The sequence below is a fragment of the Herpailurus yagouaroundi genome, unplaced genomic scaffold (genome assembly GCF_014898765.1).
Source record: "Herpailurus yagouaroundi ecotype Mexico unplaced genomic scaffold, PumYag 196, whole genome shotgun sequence".
NCBI lineage: Eukaryota > Metazoa > Chordata > Mammalia > Carnivora > Felidae > Herpailurus > Herpailurus yagouaroundi.
Window position 1 is genome coordinate 11,086,722 of NW_024412427.1, and position 20,032 is coordinate 11,106,753.

A 20,032-nucleotide genomic window follows, 5' to 3' on the forward strand; every position below is an offset into this window, starting at 1 on the left:
CTCTAAATTCCTTCCCCTCTATATTAAGCAAAAAGATACTTGGCCATCTAAGGTCACTTTCTATGGGGGAGCATTTGGTTTAGGTGTGTATTAATTAAACTTGGAAACTTGACCAGTGTTGGAAACATTGAATGAAGACTTTCTGGTGAGATACCCTGTTTTTTAACACACCAAAACATTCTGTTGTCACCAAGACTGAATTGAAATTTGGAGTAGTTTTGTTTCTCCATCCTCAGAATTCAGCCTATTGGAACATTAGGTTTCTTGGTCAGAACAAGAGTTTTATTTACACTGTGTCAAAAATTAACTTATTCTGAATGGCAGATTTTTGATGATGTGGATAGAGTATCAGCACATATCTTCCCCCAAATCTTCCCCACTTTGTCAGAATGGGCCCATAGCATATGGAAGAATTTTAGTCTTGCTGGGATTTAAGACCAGATCCCTGGTAACAAAGCTGTGTCTGTACTCAAACATGTTCTGGAAAACTATGGTGCAAAGGTGGGTTCCATTCCTAGCCCTTCTCCAGCTGTTAGCCTATGGAATATGAATGCTGATTGATTGTGACCAGTGGATTCTCACATTTTACATCTACCTTACTTGACAAAAGCATTGTTGTTAATCTAGTCTGTCCTTTGCTGAGATTGTACTTTCTATTTGGGACTCAGAATTCGTGTTAGAAAGTTGCTTGTAGTTTGAGAGAGAGTGATAAAAATGTGTCTTCCCTTAATGTGATTAGAGGGTTGTAAATTTGGAGCATGGACTCCTGAACTTGGAATGTGGTGAGGCTAACAGAGATGTCGTGGGGGAGGAGTATTCACTACTCCACCTCTGGACACCCTAGTTTTGGGGGTTGCAAATTGGTATAGACACAGATTCAATTATTAGAAAAAGCTGTTTATTTGAAGCAGGGGAATAATGTCCTTGTAAAACCAAATCTTGTAAGGACAAGGAAAGGCTGCATAGAGAAGTGGATAGAAGGGAAAGAAAACTCCACCCTGGAGATTTATTTTTTAATTAAAAATGTCTATTGAAATACAACACACTTATGGAAAAGTGCACAGGCATCTGTGTATGAGGTGATTAATGATCACAGAGGTAATGATCACTCAGGTAATTTCCTTTTAGGCCACTTTTAATCTCTCTTATGATAGTTTTAAATCTCATTATTGTCAAGGCTGCTGAATATATAGAAATATTTATCTTTGGATTTTAACTTGTACTCCTTAACCTCACTTATTTTTATACTTTAACATTTTCTTAGTGTGTGTGTATTCGCTTTTCCTTTGACTTTTAGCCATTTTCCTGTCTCTGACTGGATCCAGTGGGGATTTTTAAAAGGGAGTTTGGCTGTTCTTCGGGGGAGCTGAGTCAATAATTGGGACCATGAGGCCAGGCATCATGGGGGCTTTGCTGGTGAGCTTGGGGGGAGACAAAAAGAGATAGCAGAGAATCTGGGGACTGCTGACCTGATTGCCTTTCTCTCCTGCAGGCTCTCCTTTTATAAATCTTTCTGTTTCAAAGTATTTTGGAAGATTGGAGTTATTAGGAAGTACTTTTCTTTAGTTGTTGCCATAGGGTCACCTCTGCCCAGGATCTGCACATACCTGTTTAGCTGTCCCCATCCCTTCCTATAGTCCTGATGGCAGGCTTCCAGCCTGGGGACTGGGTCTGCATTCCCACCTGTATCTCTGGCTGCTCCTGGATTGACTCCCTGCTTCCCTTCAACAGGCTTCTTTGAGGACCTCCCCCCAGCCAGGTGGCCTTCTTTTTGCAGGAACTCAGGGACCCTTAGCTAGCAGGGCCTCCTTCCTCCACCACTGCTGCAGCTGTCCTCACTAAGTGCTCTGTCTGCTGAGCCAGCCCCCTCCTCTCTGATAAAAACACTGTAGTTTATATGTTGTCTTTTTAATTAAACAATCCCAGATGTGCATGATAGCCTAACTTTTACCGATGATAATTCCCACTGTTTAACCTGAACTCTCAGAGATGATCAAAGGAGGTTTTTGAAGGTTGTTCTGGTTTTCTGATTAACCCTTTACTACTAAATTTGTGCAAGAAATCTGGGCTTACCTGTGTTCCTGTGATAACTTCTCTACTTTCTTTTGGAATGAAAAATGGATCTTTAAATTTTTTTTTAATTTTCCATTAAAAAAATTCTGAAATACCTAAGACATACAAAAATATGTAAAGAATAATATGTACTGTGAACTTACTTCAACTTAAAAAATAAAACATTACACATAAAGTTGCCTCTGAGACTTTCATCTCCTTATTCTTCCTCTCACCAGTTACCACTGTTGTGAATTTAGTGTTTATTGTCCCCACACAGGGCCTTAACTTCTACTACTTCTGCATATATACCTAAATAACACGTAGTATTATTTTGCATGCTTTTAACTTTGTGTAAATGGTATAGTGCAATGTTCTGTACATGCATTTTTTTATCATTAAATCTTTAATCCTGCACACTTGCTACTCTGACATCTCTGCACTACTCTCTTTTATAATTGGTTGCAGCCTTGAATTTATCCTGTCGAAATAAGATTCTTGGGCCATTAAATCAGCAAGGCTACCCATTTGGGGTTCAGAGGCTTTTTCCATCTATAGTCTGACCCATGTTTGCTTATAGGGTTGCCTAACTTTTTTTCATTCTGGAGCACACCCATGAACTTGTTGGGACATACCAGGGGAAGGCAAGAGCTTTCCACCCCCATCTCACTCCCTCCTGACTCTCCAGCTGCCCAGCCACACCCAGCCCTCCTCCTTTTCTTCATCATGGCCATTCCCCACTTCCTCTGTGGGAGTCAAAAACTTGAAACAGGAGAACATGGAAGAAAACCTGAGATACTGTGACATTCAGGGGATCATTTTACTTTGCATGAAAATATTTCACTTTGCTGATGGAACTTTGGAGTTCTTAGGCCACTCATGGTAACTCTTCAACAGGGCTGGGAACATTGCTTTGCCATTTATTCATTCAGTCATTCAATAGATATTTATTGTTTGCTCACTGTGCCAGGTATTGGAAATTATTGGCGAAAACATGGTCCCTGTCCTCATGGAACTCATAGTCTAGTGAGGGAGACAGATATTAGTCACATAAATAAAAAAGTCATAACTGTGAACAGCGCTATGACAGAATGTGTATTAATAGGGACATTTTACCTACTTGAAGGGGGTTAGTGTGCCTTCCTGAGGAAGAAATGATTTAACAGATCTAAAGACTATGTGGGAGCTAATAAGGAAAGAGAAGAAGAGGTTGTTCCAATTCAAATGCAAAGGCCTGGGAGCAGGAGGGGTATGGCATGTTCATGGTGCCAGAACCCAGAAAATGAGAGGTGAGGCGGGAGGTGGGTATGAGATGAACCTGGAGAGGTAGGGCCAGACCAGGTGGGGCCATGTGGGCCATGGAAGGACTACTGTCTTCATTCTAAAAGCAATGGGAAGTAATGTGTTTTGTCATTTTTTTTTCCAGTTTAAAAAGCAGAAACTCCTCCTAGAACTAGACCAGTATGCCCCAGATGTGGCCGAACTCATCCGAACCCCTATGGAAATGCGTTACATCCCTCTGAAAGTGGCCCTGTTGTAAGTATTATTTGACAAAACAGGGCTCGGTGCCAGTGAATGCGAGGAAAATCTGATGAGACTTTCTCATGTTGTTTGTTGTATTTTTGGAGATCTGCGGTCTTAGTCATCAAGTACTTGCTGTGGTTCTGTTGCACAACTGGGGTTCTGGCCAGCAAAAGAGACAGAGCCATTCTGTCTCTTTTGGGACAAAGCTTCACACAGGGACATGCACAATCAGCCCTTCACAAATGCTTTTTCACTCCACGCTGATCTGGGCTCCAGCCTACTTGTAACCCATGTTTCTTTAAAAAAAGAAACAAAAAAACAAAAAAACAAAAAGTTCTTTAATTTTATATATGGATTGAATAAAATTCCAATCTTTATATGGCCATTATTTTGAGCATCTCCTATGTTTCATATACAGTTAGTCCCCCATTTGTAGTTTAGAAAACTATAGCTAGATAGACCCATCCCAGCTGGGTGACCAGTATGGGAGAGTGGAACTTATTGAAGCTCTTTAAAAGAATTCTCTGGGAGTACTCAGTGCTGCCTGTAAGTTTAATTCTTTCAGGTTATTCTTGTTTATATAGAGATAAGCAAATGTGAATAATTATTCAGTCAGCTCATAGTCATTGAATATGAATAATATACTAGCTTCTAGGGATATACTGTAAACAAGATGGGCAAATTTCCTCATGGAAAAACATGACCTTAGAACTTCAGAATTAGAAGGGGCTTGTGAGGACAGCTTATTCAACCCTCTGCTTTGTATGTGTATCTCCTGTTCAGTATTAGGTGGTGTGCAGCTGCTTTTTGAACATCACCTGCTATTTAGAAATGGCTTTCTTCCCCTCTCCCACCAAACAGCTTTCATTTCTATGTATTTCAGAAATACTAGCAAGAACTACCTAATTAGAACCAGAGGTTTAGCAACATTATGAATCCCTTATGGACTCATTTATCTCCTGGGGATACTTTTATAATAGCAGCAGCCATTTCTTTAAAGGTTGTATAACAAGCCTGTCTGTAATTCTTGAAAAAAAACACCAACAATTTCTGGGCCTTTGGTTTTTAGAACTGCTACTCTTACAGCCTTGGGAGGTATTGGATTTAAGGTCTTTACTGGTGAATAATAATTATAATCTCTCCCTGAGACACTGGTATGTTTCTTCCTATCTAATAATCAGAATTATGTAACTGGTTTCCCTTTTCACTTTGTCTGCCAGGAAACTCAGAGCCAGATTTGAAGCTGATTATTACAGTGCTGTAGAAAACCCATTTGGTCTTTTTTTCCCTGGCCTTTTTTTTTTTTAATGTTTTTCCTGGTCTTGATTTTTTTTGTTTCTATTTTTATTTTCCTATTATTTTTTATTACCTGTTCTCATTTGAGCTGCCTCAAATCTTCTGAAGAAGAGGATAGAAATAAAATAATAATCTATTTTGACTACACAAGATTTCCCTAATCAGCATTTTAAATTCATTGCTCAGTCCATTCCTTCCCACCTCAAGACAAGACTAGGTTTTTGAGCTTAATTCCTTCCAGTAGAAGTTCAAGATGTCCTGTGAAGTTCCATGACAACCAGCTCATTGAATTCAGTAGATGCTTACCCTGTACTTGGGATCTAGCTTGGTGGATACAGCTTAACTACCAAGAGGGCTAAACCAAAGCTACTCTGACCTCTCAGAGGAACGGGGGGGGGGGGGGGGGTATCCTGTGTCAGAGCTTAGGAGCCCAATTGAGGAAAAATTACCTCCTGGTTTTCAAAGACAACTGTAGCCATTCCTAAAATATATGGCTCTGTGGGAGTTGGTAAAATTTTATCACTTATGAGATCTGAAGTACTAGAAAGAACATAGGCTTTAGAGCCAGGAGGTACTGATTTTGAATGTATTTATTAACTTGTGAAGCCTTGGGCAAATTACTTAACCACTGAGTCTCAGTTTCCTCATCGGAGGAATAATGGTATCGCTAGTTTACTGGATCTCTGTGATGATTTACCACACAGCACAGACTAGGCAGTGAATGTTCGGTGTCTTATATTAATTGGTGCCAACACCATTTCATTCTCTTTACTTAAGAGAACTCATTTCTAAGAATTGCCTTCCCTTGAGTATGGTTTTAGTAAATCCCTTGACTTGCCTACCTGTGGTGGCCAGGACTCCCTGGTCCTTTGACTGGGATTACTGATGCCAATTTTGTATGTTTTTTCCCCCAGCTATCTCTTAAATCCCTACACGGTCTTGTCTTGTGTTGCCAAGTCTACCTGTGCCATCAATAACACCCTCATTGCCTTCTTCATTTTGACCACGATAAAAGGTAAGGCCCCAAAGGAAAGCCCAAAGCTCGGTCCCTGACTTGATTTGTGTAGGGTTTTGTAATGCTTCTTCTGTGGATTAAAAAAAAAAAAAAATCCAACACTTAAGAACATATTTTTTAATTACACAAATAATACAGGATTATTATATGAAATTTAGGTAAGCTAAGAGAAAAAAAAATTAGAAGATGCTGAAATTCTACTACTCAAGAGAGTTACTGTTAATAGAGTTGGAAAAAAACAAACAATGGGGCACCTGCCTGGGTCAGTTGGAAGAGCTTGGGACTCTTGATCTTGGGGTCCTGAGTTTGAGCCCCATGTTGGGTCTACGTAGAGATTACTTTAAAAAATAAGCAAATAAACTTTAAAAAACAAACAAAAAACTGAGAAAAAGCTTGTAATGAGAAGAGCAGTCCTTTGCCTCTCTTCCCATCCCTAGTTCAACTTCAAAAGAACTACTTTCTGGCTTTTGCTGGTATTTACTTCCATATTTCTTTTCTTTTATTTTTTTCAAAAAATTTTTAATGTTTACTTATTTATTTTGAGAGAGAAAGAGAAAGCAGGGAAAGGGCAGAGAAAGGGAGAAATAGAGAATACTAAGCAGGCCCCATGCTGCCAGCACAGAGCCTGATGCAGGGCTCGAACCCACGAACTGTGAGATCATGACCTGAGCTGAAACCAAGAGTCGGAGGCCTAACCAACTGAGACACCCAGGTGCCCTACTTCCATATTTCTAAGATCTCATATTGCTATTTCATGAATTGTATATTTTAGACATTATCTGTTGCATTCCCGTATGGGAGATAAAGATTCAGCTCTTTTGTATCATGTCTTCACTTCCCTTTTACCTAAGAGAAGTTATATCACAGTCTTGATTAAATCAGTAGTTGGTACCTATATTTTATGACACAGTATGTATTATTCATTGTTGGGCAAAGTAGTAACTATGATTACTTTTTCTTTCTTGTATAACCTTTTCTTCTTCCTGGGGTTAATAATTATCTTTTGGTGGGGGCACCTGGGTGGCTCAAAAGGTTAAGCATCCGACTCTTGGTTTTGGCTCAGTTCATGAGATCAAGTCCCACATTGGGCTCTGTGCTGACAGTGCAGAGCCTGCTTGGGATTCCCTCTCTCTCCCTTTCTCTCTGCCCCTCCCCCACTTATGTGTAGGGTCTCCCTCTCTCGCTCTCTCAAAATAAATAAAAATTAAAAAAAAAAAAAAAATAATAATTTTTTTTTTGCTTGTTTTTGCTTAGTCTTTTTGTCCCAATCCCTATTTTCCCCCAGTTGTTCTGCTAGATCTATCAAGTGCCTAACAATAGTTTTAAAAAAAATGCTTATTTATTTATGTTTAGAGTTTTAAAATTTGCTTGAGAGAGAGACAGAGTGTGTGAGTAGGGGACAGGCAGAGAGAGAGGAGAAAGAGAATCCCAAGCAGGCTCCCTTGTTGTCAGCACAGAGCCCAACGTGGGGCTTGATCTCACAAACGGTGAGACCATGACCTGAGCTGAAATCAAGAATGGAATGCCTAATGGACTGAGTCACCTAGGCGCCCCTAAAAAATGTTTAAATGCATCAAATATTCTATCAGTTCCATTTTTTATCTGAAGACTTCTCTCACACATCCTGCATCCTGCCCCAGTCTTCCCTGTTTTTTTCTGGGCCTGGTGCAAAGCTGTCATACTGGGACTCCCCTTTACAATTCTCCTGTGTCATTTCCCTTCTTTCCTGGATTCCTTCTCTCCTTCATTGATTTTTTCCCTCTGTTTTGCTAAAGTGTTTCCTCTAGTAGTTTCCTAAGAAGGGGTGTAAGAGGTACATATTTTGAGTCATTCTTCATCTGAACACAGTCTTTATTCTAGTTTAGCACCAAATTAATAGTTGGGGCAAAGTATAGAATTCTAGACCAGAAAAACTTTTCCTTCAGAATTTGGAGGTATTGCTTCACTGTCTTCTCGCATCCTGGTTGCTATTCAGCAGTTTGATGCCATTATATGTAACCTATTTTTTTCTGAAAGATTTAGGATCTCCTTTTTGTCCTCAGTGTTTTGAAATTTTATGATGCTATGTCTTGACATGGGTCTTTTTAAATTTATTATGCTTGGTACTTGGGAGACTCTTTCAGTATGGACACCAGTGTCCTTTAGTTCTAGAAGGTGTTCTTGTACTATTTTTCAGATTCTTTCCTCTCTGTTTTCTCTGTCCTCTTGTTTGGGACATGTATTGGATATTGGCCTTTCTTGATTGGTCTAATTTGCATATATTATTTTCAGTGGACTTTTCCATCTTTTTTTGCTTATTTACTTCCTCTTACTTTTGCTGGGATACTACTGTGTTTCTGTTTATTTTTTATTTTTATTTTTTATTTGAGAAAGAGAGACAGAGACTGACTCTTAATCAGACTCCACGCTCAGCACAGAGCCTGATGTGAGGCTCAATCCCATGATCCTGGGATTATGACCTGAGCTGAAATCAAGAGTCATATGTTCAACTGACTGAGCTACCCAAGTACCCCACTGCTGTGTTTTTATCTTCTAACTCTACTATTGAATTTTTATTTTTTTTAAAGTTTGTTTATTTATTTTGAGAGAGAGAGCATGAGTGAGAGAGAGGCAGAGAGAGAGAGAGAATCCCAAGTAGGCTCTGCACTGTCAGCATAGAGCCAGATGCAGGGCTTGAACCCATGAATTGTGAGGTCATGACCTAAGCAGAAATTGAATGCTTAACTAACTGAGCCACCCAGGTGTCTGAATTTTTAAATTGCATATATATATATATTTTTTTTTAATCTGTTTTTATTTTTTTATGCCTATTTTTAAGTTAAACTCTATGCCCAATGTGGGGCTCAAACTCATTACCCTGAGATCAAGACTCACATGCTCTACCGACTAAGCCAGTCAGATGCCCCTATTTTTTTATTTTAAAGTTCTTTCTTGGGGCGCCTGGGTGGCGCAGTCGGTTAAGCGTCCAACTTCAGCCAGGTCATGATCTCGCGGTCCGTGAGTTCGAGCCCCGCGTCGGGCTCTGGGCTGATGGCTCTGAGCCTGGAGCCTGTTTCCGATTCTGTGTCTCCCTCTCTCTCTGCCCGTCCCCTGTTCATGCTCTGTCTCTCTCTGTCCCAAAAATAAATAAACGTTGAAAAAAAAATTTTTTTTTCAAAAAAAAAATAAAGTTCTTTCTTTGTCTCCAGTTGTTTCTTTGAAGCATCCTATTATTATTTTATCACCACAGTATCCTCTCTTCTCCCTTTGAGTTTTGGTTGTTTTTTGTTTGTTTGTTTGTTTGTTTTTTAGTTTACATCAGTTCTAAGCACAGTCCCTTTGTCTTCCTGGACCCCCACTCCCCACCTGCCCTTTTTCTTTTCCTTTTTGTTTTGGTCTTTGTCTTTCACATGGGAGGATTTTCTCTTATTTTTGATGATCCTTGGCTGTTTGTCTGTTATTTAAAACTGAGGCACTAACACGTTCATTCAAGACTCTGTGAATGGGCAGGAATCAGGCTCACTGTAAGGAGATCTGGCAGTGGGCTGACCTTTTTTCTTGGAGGTATCCCTAAATGTCTTCATTTATAATAGGTTTCCTTTTCCTCTGGAATACTTTAATTTTTCCAAAGAAGAATCTTCCGATTTTCTGCCTAAGGGTAACCAAGATGAAGTTTTGGTGGGGTGGGGGGCTTATGTGACCAATTGCTAGAGTTGAAAGAGCAGGAACGGGCCACAACTGACTGCAATATAGAGACTTTATGTAATCTCATTCCTTTTCAGCCCACACTTCCTCTCAGCCCATTACTATGAATAGTATCCTCTAGACCTGTGTCTCTTTAGTGTTCTCTGAAACTGTAGTTTCTGGGGGTGGAGTAGAAGGTAGAAAGATGGGGTATGTAGGGGTAGTCATCGGACTGCACATAGATGAGATGTGACCTGGGGTTCTGACGTCTGTTTCAGCTTGATTTTCATCTCTGTACCCCCACTTTCCATAGTACCTGATGCCTTCAAGGTGCTGAGTTTCTTGGAAGTTCTAGGGGGTGAGTTAGCCTGATTTTTATTGCTGTTCCTGTCCCTAGGCCATTAAACTATAATTTCTTCCATGTGGCTCAGTCATTTATCCCTCTTTCACCTGTTTCCGCTATTGTATTAAACTTCATTTTGCTCTAATCCTCTCTCTTTTGTTGTTTAAGACTAGTTTTATTCCTTTATTGTCATTTTAGTGAGGTTTTTGGAGGGAGGATATGCATGTGATCATTCTACCACTTTTAACTGGAATTCTTTTAGCATTTAGGGTATATATTTCCAGACTTTTTCTCTCATTTTTCTTTCAGACTTTTAAATATTACTGTTATCAATCAACTGTTGCTATAAAAATTGTTGTTTAACAAATTACTCCAAAACTCAGTGGCTTAGAACAACAATAAACTTTTACTTGACTCATATATCTGTAAGTCAGTCAGGGGTCAGTTGATCTAGGTTACACTTGGCTAGGCAGTTTGTTGGTTTCATTGGAACTCATTCATGTACCAGTGGCTGGCTATAGTTTGCTAATCTAGGCCGGACCCTTCTCCACATGTCTGTCATCCTGCTGGACCAGGGAACTGAATTAGGCATGTTCTTTTCATAGTGAGAGCAGAGGCACAACTGTGAGCAAGCCCAATCAGGCATGCAGTTTTAAGTTTCTGGTTATATCACATGTGCTAACATCCCATTGATCAAAACAACACCTGGCTGAGCTTAGGAGTGGAGACTTCCATCTTGTCCACAATGGAAGGGCGCTGCAAAGTTCTATGACAAAGAGCCTGAACACAGAGGGGGTGGAGAATTGAGGTCAATAGTGTAATCTACTATGTATGGCGGTAAACATCTAGTCTGTCTTTTTTTTTTTCACTTTTTTTTTTTTACTATATATTTTTGAGAAAGAGAGTGTGAGCTGGGGAGGGGCAGAGAGAGAGGGAGACATAATTTGAAACAGGCTCCAGGTTCTGAGCTATCAGCACAGAGCCTGATATGGGGCTGGAACTCATGAATCATGAGATCACAACCTGAGCCCATGACCTCAGCTGAAGTCAGACGTTTAACTGACTGAGCCACCCAGGCCACCCCGCCCCACCTGTCATTTTTAATGGCTGCATACTATTCCATTTTATGGATGCAATGTGTAGAAATTCTTTAACGAACTTCTATTAAATAGGTAATTTTTTACTTTTCAGCTGTTTAACACTGCAATTGTTTTTCTATTGTACAGTAATTTCCACACCATGTACAGTTATTTTCTTATAATGAAGTCTTGGAAATAGAATTATTGTGTCACTGAATGTATATCTTCTTTAGGATTTCTGAAATTTATTGCTAAATTGCCTTCAAGAGTTTCACCAATTTATACTCTCTTAAGTATATGAGAGTCCTTATTTCACCACCTTGTTGCTGACTAGTTTGCACACTCAGGAAATGAAGAATCAAAAGGTGTACATAGAACTTTTTACTTAGAGTTTACATACCCTTTCTAGGGTGACATGAGAATGACTTAGGTCGTCATAAGACATTGTTTCTCTTTGCAGTGGTTGTGGGTAGTCTTTCTGTAGGCTGTTTAGTTTAACTTATTATCCATGACTAGATATTTTCTTGTTATGAAAATTGTGGTCATTTTGTCAGAAATAACTCTGAAATAGTGAAGACTCTTTGCTATCTGTGAATACTGCCTGCCTCAGTCCCTGTTTCCAGAGTGTTGGGCTCAGGTAGATTCATTGATCAAGATGTCTGGCGTCCATTAAAATAAGGACTCTAGGGGCGCCTGGGTGGCTCAATCAGTTAAACGTCCGACTCTTGATTTTGGCTCAGGTCACGGTCCCAGAGTCGTGGGATTGAGCCCTGTGTCAGGCTCCACGCTGGGCATGGAGCTTGCTTAGGATTCTCTCTCTCCCTCTTCCTCTGCCCCTACTGCTCCCCACCCCCACCCCCAATAAATAAATAAAGACTGTGCTGCAGCCTGGCAGAAGGGACTGAGCACCAGCCTTTGGAAATGCCACCTTTAAAATAGCCAAGTACAACGATGGAAAGACTGAAGACATAGCCTCTGAAGTTACATGTAATAGGAATCTCACACAAAAATGTGAAATATGCTGTTTTAAAAAATGTCTTTTGTATGTTTTTTTTAAATCAATGGAAAGGTTTTGGGAGAAAAACATGTGAAAAAGTTATATGTATCTCTTATAGCCACATTGTTTTTGGTTCCACAGAACAAAAATCTTTATATTATATCCATATTTCTGTTGTATGAATTCACAGACATTTTTATAATGTTATACACACAATTTTGTTTTACTCTTATCACTTATTTCATGTGAATTTTGTAGTGTTGGTCACATATTTGTCAGTTTCTTTGAATCTAAATTTAGTTTTTGTTTGTTTGTTTTTGGGTTTTTTTGTTTTGTTTTGTTTTAATTTTAGTAGTTCACCTAAGTAGTTGAAGTACTTGGTAAGAATAAAAGAAATTCATTGGAGGTGCCTGGGTGGCTCAGTTAGTTAAGCATCTGACTTCAGCTCAGGTCATGATCTCATGATTTGTGAGTTCAAGCCCCGTGTTGGGCTCTGTGGTGACAGCTCAGAGCCTGGAGCCCATTTAGGATTCTGTGTCTCCCTCTCTCTCTGCCCCTCCCCTGCTCATGCTCTTTCTCTCTCTCCTTAAAAAATAAATAAACATTAAAAAGATTTTAAAAAAGAATAAAAGAAATTCAAATGTATAAAATGAGATGTAAAAGTCTTTCATCAGCCCACCCACCTCCTCTTCCATTTCTTAGTATGTTCGTCATGGAGTACCAGACCTCTTCCATTGTTGGCAGCTATACACAGAGGCCATCACAAATAATAGTCTGTTAAAATCTGTTAAAATATTCAAAGAATTCTATTTTAGTTGGGTCTCTGACCCATCCTAACTCTTTGAGTGTATTAATAATCTCTACTAACAGAATATACAGTAAAGTTGGTTCACTTGTAAAATCTGTAAGTCACTTTTCTACATTGCACATTTGCACCACGTAATTAAATTTTAATGAAATTAGAAAAGGAATTTCATTTAGAGAAGAAAACAGGATAATTCACAAAAAAGGAATATAAATGACTAAAAAATATGGAAAAATACTGAAGTCCATAGATAATTAATAAAAGCAAATTGAAATAACACAGGCTTATTTTTTTCCCCCTTTCAAACTGGCAAAGATTTCAGAAGATAATTCTCAGTGCTGACAAAGGTGCTATCAAATAGACATTCTCCCACATGGCAAATTGACTTAGAAATTAGTACAGGCCTCTTGGGAAACAGTTTGGCAGTAGTCTTAAAATTTTTGTACTTTTGATTTATTCTGCTTATGAGAACCTATCTGAAAGCAATGCAGAAATACAGGTAAAGCTTTATGATACAAAGTCATTAATGCAGGATGATTTATAATGACTGGAAAAAATGGAAAATACTTCAAGATAGAGAAATGGCTACATAAAACATGGTTTACCCATGTAGTTCAATCCCATACAGTTTGGCCATGCACATGGTGCTTAAAAATAATTGTAGATTGTGTGAGAATACTTATTTTTTAAGGCAGAATACAAAATTGTATATTTAAAAAATTTTTAATATTTATTATTTTTGAGAGAGAGTGCGAGCTGGGGAGGGGCAGAGAGAGAGAGGGAGACACAGAATCTGAACCAGGCTCCAGGCTGTGAGCTGTCAGCACAAAGCCTGATGCAGGGCTCCAGCTCACAAACTGTGAGATCATGACCTGAGCCGAAGTCGGACGCTTAACCAACTGAGCCACCCAGGCGCCCCACAAGATTATATATTTTAATAAAATATAATCTCAACTATGTTAAAACAACAACAAAAATAGTTTCCAAAAGAGTGATGCTTGTTTCTGGAGAGTAAGCTCATGTTTCTATTTCCTTTTCATACCTGTTTTTTTTTCCCCAAAGTTTCTTCAGTGAGCACATAATTAAAATTAATTTTACCTGACTGATAAGAAGTTAGGGACAGTGTGGGAATGCAAGCTGATGCAGCCACTCTGGAAAACAGTATGGAGGTTCCTCAAAAGACTAAAAATAGAACTACCCTACAACCCAGCAATTGCACTACTAGGTATTTATCCAAGGGATACAGGTGTGCTGTTTCGAGGGACACATGCAACCCCATGTTTATAGCAGCACTATCCACAATAGCCAAAATATGGAAAGAGCCCAAATGTCCATCGATGGATGAATGGATAAAGAAGATATGGTATATATATATACAATGGAGGATTATTCGGCAATCAAAAAGAATGAAATTACATAATCAAAAAGAATGAAATCTTGCCATTTGCAACTACGTGGATGGAACTGGAGGGTATTATGCTAAGTGAAATTAGAGAAAAACAAAAATCATATGACTTTACTCATATGAGGACTTTAAGAGACAAAACAAATGAACATAAGGGAAGGGAAACAAAAATAATATAAAATCAGGGAGGGGGACAAAGCATAAGAGACTCATAAATGTGGAGAACGAACAGAGGGTTGCTGGAGGGGGTGTGGGAGGGGGGATGGGCTACATGGGTAAGGGGCATTAGGGAATCTACTCCTGAAATCATTGTTGCACTATGCTAACTAATTTGGATGTAAATTGTAAAAAATAGAATTAAAAAAAAAAAAAAAAGAAGTTAGGGACAGTGGAAGAAAACTTGGCAACTCTCTTCCCAGACTTCCATGGAGCTAGTGTCCCACAGAACAGAGTGGCCTCATTGGCTCTGTCCCCTTCTCCTACTTGCTCTCCTCTGGCCTCCTTTGTGACAGTCCAGGGTTAGCTGGGACACATCGAGAGCTACAGGCCAGGACAGGGCCCAGCCATTGTATTACAACGTCCTTTTTGGGGTGTTGGCTAGCAAGCAGGCCTAAGGGCAGGGTTGATGTTATTTTAGTGGAGCAGTCTGGGTTTCATTTCAAAGGTTGGGGCTGTTGGTCAAGGGCTACCCTGCGTTTCAGTGAGCTAATTAAAATATTCCATCCCTGTGAAGTAGTCTTTATTGGGCTTTAAAAAGGAAATAAAAACAGATGTTAATAGGTAGTCCTGAGATGTTTCAAACTAGGAATTCCTGAGGTTTGCAGCCCAAGGACCCTTCCAGCTCTCCTTGTCCCACCAAAAGAGGTGTGTGTGACAGGACTCGCTTCTGGAGGAAAAAGAAGGATCAGTACTATCAGAGGTAGTGCTTGGTGATTAAGAGCTCAGGCTGATCTGATGGCAGACCGATCTGGTAGCTATTTCCAGCTCCTCCACTTCCTGGCTGTGCCACCTTGACCAAGTCAGTGAACTGTTCTGGGCCTCAATTTTCTTATCTGTAGCATGGGAATTGAAACAGTTCCTGGCGTAGAGCAAATGTAAAGAATGAATGAAATGGTGCATGTCAAATATAGCATGGGATGGGGGATGTACTAAGAGCTCAGTGAATGATGATGCTGGTTGCTACTCTTTATAATATCCTCTTTTTTAAAAGATCCCTCAGGATTGACAGGGACTCCCTGAGCCTTCTGGGGAGAACTTGGAGGTTTAAATGAGAGATTCTCTTCCTGGAGCTCAGCCCTGGAAGAACAGTTGGAGAGTGATGATCCTTAGTCCTGAACCCATCCATATGGGGTCCCTCTAGGGTAAAGCTCTGCCCATGAAGAAAGTCCTAGAGGACAGGACCCTAGGATAAAGCAGTCTGGGTTTTTTGTTTGTTTCGTTTTGTTTTGTTTGTGTCAGATCAACGCAGTTTCAAAAACTGCTAGTTTCTAGTTACCAGTTCTGTAGCCTTGGGCAAATCACAAAGCTTCAAGAGCTTCAGTTTGATCATATAGATAATGTCTGCCTCATAGATAAGCGGAAGAATAAGCAAGAAATATAAAACACTTAGCATACTGCCTTAGCAGAGCCCATTCAACAAATAGTTGCTTGGCTTATTATGATTTTTATGATACGGGTGTGGATTGAGATCAAGAAAGTAACCTAGTGATGCAGTTAAAGCGAGTGGGGTTTGGAATGAGACTGTCTGGTTTCAAATCCTGTTATTATTATTCACTTGTTTTGTGACCCTGGGCAAACAACCTTTCTGTCCTTCAGTATCCTTTTCTATAAAATGGGAATAGTAGTAGTACCCACTTCATAGAGTTATTGGAGGGACTAAATAACTTAATATGTGTAAACTGCTTGCAGTTATAGCAGGAGAATGTGCTCAATAAATTATTATCATCACTGATGTGGATGGACTACTCCGAGACAGCCTGCCCCATTAAAAGAGTGCTTGGCAACGAATTTGGTATAGCAGACCAGGCCCCAGCATCGGCTCCTCCTTCCCAGCAGTCTTGCTTGTTGGTTAGGCCCTAGTGCAATTTCCTCTTCTGAGGGAAGATGTCCCAGGGGACCTTTTCACCACATTTCAGTCTGTCCCACTGCCTGTCCTGGTATAGGTCACTGTCCATGACCCCTCTCTGCTCATTCCACTTGTAGTCTGTATCTTGAACCAGCCCCCAGAGCCCCACCCTGTCTACATTCCTGTGCTATCCTGTAGCTCTGCTACCTATCCAGGCCCAGATTGCTTCAAGATGCAGTCCCTGGAGGCATTGTTACCCCACGTCTTGCCAAGGCTTGTCTTGTCCCCCACCCTGACACAGGTAGAGAGTTGGAAAACATACTCAAAGCTAGATGGGTAGGTAATGAAATTCCCTGAATACTGTAGCCAGTGTACATGAACATTTGACTGATTTACTTTAATACTCCCATCCTAAGCCCAGAGACTAGGGCTGGGACAGAAAACCTAGTATCTGAGCTGTACCAGCAGAAAAACAGTAGATTATCTTTTTTTGGCAAAACTCATAGTCCTCTTGGAATAGTTCCTCCTGGTTAGATGAACAAGATACCCTAGGTCTTGTCCAGATCAGGCTGCAGTTTCAGACGTTATGTGAAATGTCATGTCTAGGCCTGTAGCTGGATGCTTTGGGGTGATTGTGCAATCTAAGTCTGCTGTCATCTGACCCCTACCTACCTGCTTGCTGAGACTTTGTAGATTAACTGTTTATTGAAGTATAACATAAATACAAAAAGTGCATAAATCATTAGTGTGCAGTTCCATGAATTCTCACAAAATGATGAATAATCCACACTCCAATTAAGAAACAGAATGTTGGGGGCGCCTGGGCGGCTCAGTCAGTTAAGTGTCTGACTTTGGCTCAGGTCATGATCTCACAGTTTGTGAGTTCGAGCCCCATGTTGGGCTTGTTGCTTTCAGCTCAGAGCCTGGAGCCTGCTTCAGATTCTCTCTCTCTCTCTCTCTCTCTCTCTCTCTCTCTCTCTCTCTCACTCTCTGCCCCTCCCCCACTCACGCTCTGTCTCTCTCACTCTTAAAAATAAATAAACATTAAAAAAAATTTTTTTTTAAGAAACAGTGTTGCGGGGGACCTGGGTGGCTCAGTTAAGCATTCAACTTAGGCTTAGGTCATGATCTCGCAGTTCGTGGGTTCGAGCCCTGCATTGGGCTCTGTACTGACAGCTCAGAGCCTGGAGCCTGCTCCCAATTCTGTGTCTCCCTTTCTCTCTGCCCCTCCCCCGCTCACACTCTGTCTGTCTCTCTCTCTCTCAAAAATAAATAAACATTAAAAGAAAAAAGAAAGAAACAGAATGTTGGGGCGCCTGGCTGGTTCAGTCGGTTGAATATCCAACTCTTGATTTTGGCTCAGGTCATGATCTTGTGGTTTCATGGGTTCCAGCTCCACATCGGGCTCTGCACTGACAGGGTGGAGCCTCCTTGAAATTTTCTCTGTCACTCTCTCTCTCTCTCTCTCTCATAAATAAATAAACATTAAAAAAAAAAAAAGAAACAATATTACCAACATCCATAAGAGCCCCTTTTGTGCCCTCTTCCAGACATTCCTCCCAACTCTCACCCTGTTTTTGCCCATCAGGCTAATGACAGTCCCATCCATGCTCAGTGCACCCTTCTGTCATCTGTCGCCCTCCTGCCTGTGCACATGCTGTTCCCTTGGACTGCTGGGCCTTACCTAAACATTGTTCAAAACTTAGGTGTCATTCCCCTGATGGGCTAGCTTCATACTTTTCTCCCTCCATATTTTGCCACTGGTTACTGGGATTTCCACAAGGACAGAGACTGTCTCAGTTGCCAGTTTCCCTGGCACCCAGCACAGGCTTGGCATAGAGCAGGCACTCCAAAATGTTTGCATATTGAATAGTTTGTCTAAAATACTTGAAGTCACCTTTTTCTTTCTTTCTTTTTCTTTCTTTCTTTTCTTTCTTTCTTTCTTTCTTTCTTTCTTTCTTTCTTTCTTTCTTTCCTCTTTCTCTTTCTCCTTCCTTCCTTCCTTCCTTCCTTCCTTCCTTCCTTCCTTCTTTTCTTTTTTTTTTTTTCTTTTCTTTCTTTCCTCTTTTAGTAGGTTCAACACTCAGCATGGAGCTTGAACTCACTACCCTGAGATTAAGAATTGCATGCTCTGGAGCACCTGGGTGGTTCAGTCAGTTAAGCATCCCATTTTGATTTCAACTCAGGTCATGATTTCATGGTTCATGGGACCAAGCCCCACGTTGGGCTCTGTGCTGACAGCTCAGAGCCTGCTTGGGATTTTTTCTTTCTGCCCCTCCCCTGCTCATTCTCTCCCTCTCTCTCAAAATAAATAAATGAGCTTAAAAAAAAAAATGTATGCTCTACTGACTGAGCCAGCCAGGCACCCCACCTTTTACTTTTCTTCATCTTTCCTGACCTTGCCCCAAGTACATATCATCATCCTTCTGCTTTCCTAATCCACCCACCATGCCCCTTCTAGCTTTTTTCAAAACACATCAGTCCTGAGTCTCTTGTGTGTCTTCATACTCCCCCTCACTTTTGTTCAGACTATGTATTTGCCCCATCCACACCTGCCCCAGCATCCCACACATTAGGCTCCTGACTGTTGTAATGCCATGTTTCTGCCCCCGGACCACAGGTCTCCACCATCTAATAGTTTACTCCACAGAGAGCATTCTCTGTGCCCAGCCTCCTTCCCCAAGTCCTCAACTTCTATTCAGTAGCCTCTGTTGTTCTCAAGTGTCAGATTTCTTTTGTGCTTTGCCCACGTTTCATTACCTGTGTTTTACACTTCCTAAGTTCTCCTTCCTCAAGAACATTGGTTTCAACTAGACTTATAGGGGTGCTCGTTTAGCAATATATACAAGTATCAAATCATTATGCTGTACACCTAAAACTTATACAATGTTATATGTCAGTTATATCTCAATAAACAAGAAACATTGGTTTTCTTTAATGTGCTTGGATTTTCAAAGGGATTCATATGTGTCACTGAATGATACTCATTCATTCATTCATCAGGTGTGCCAGGCACTGTGCTAGGTGTTGGAGATTCAAAGTGAAGAGGGGTTTATTGCCCTTGAGAAACTCATAGACAAATGGGGAGAGAGAACAACATTAGCAAATTATTATAAAGACGGTATCAGTATTGAATGAGGGTATTGAATGAATTTAGAGAATGGACACTGGAATCATCTGAGTGGTTTTGTTACTTAAAATGATAATGTTACTTAACCTTCTGTTTCTGTATCTTGATTTCTTTACCTGTGAAAACAGAGCTTTCACAAGGTTATTGTGATGTTTACTGAAGGCTTTTATGTTGTTGTTGTTGTTGTTGTTGTTGTTGTTGTTGTTGTTGTTGTTTGAGTTCAGCACTGTTCTGAATACAGAGGAGAGGTGCCTGACACCTAGTAAGTGACCACTGTTAGCTGTAATCACTATTGTTATCATCTCTGCTTAGGCCTCATTAGAGAAAGTGACATTTTAATTGTCCACTGGGAATGGGTCTGCACTAGAAGGAGGGCAGGGAAGGATAGCTTGGGCAGAAGGAATAGGCTGAGAACAGACACAGGAATGAAAAGGCATGGTGTTTCAGAAATTAGGGAATGGTCCAGAGTAGCTGGAGGATGGGGTGGGTGTAGGAGAACAGTGAGAGGTGGTAAAGCTGGAGAAATAAAATAAGACCCAGATAGTGAAGGACCTTGTTTGCCGTTGGAGTTTGGATTTAATCCAGTAGATGAAACAGAATCATCAGAAATGTTTAAAGAGAGGCCTGTCACAATCTAATCTGTTTTAGAAGGATCCTT

The 20,032-nt window shown here is 40.4% G+C and overlaps 1 protein-coding gene across 2 annotated transcripts in view; it reads left to right on the top strand.

Annotated features, from left to right (window-relative positions):
• PIGU (phosphatidylinositol glycan anchor biosynthesis class U) overlaps positions 1 to 20,032 on the top strand; it is an 83,425-nt gene that overhangs the window by 27,128 nt on the left and 36,265 nt on the right. For both annotated transcript variants that reach the window (XM_040447275.1, XM_040447276.1), the window contains 2 exons: positions 3,479 to 3,588; positions 5,787 to 5,887. In XM_040447275.1, coding sequence (XP_040303209.1) covers positions 3,479 to 3,588; positions 5,787 to 5,887 — 211 coding nt within the window. The remainder of the gene's footprint in view (positions 1 to 3,478; positions 3,589 to 5,786; positions 5,888 to 20,032) is intronic.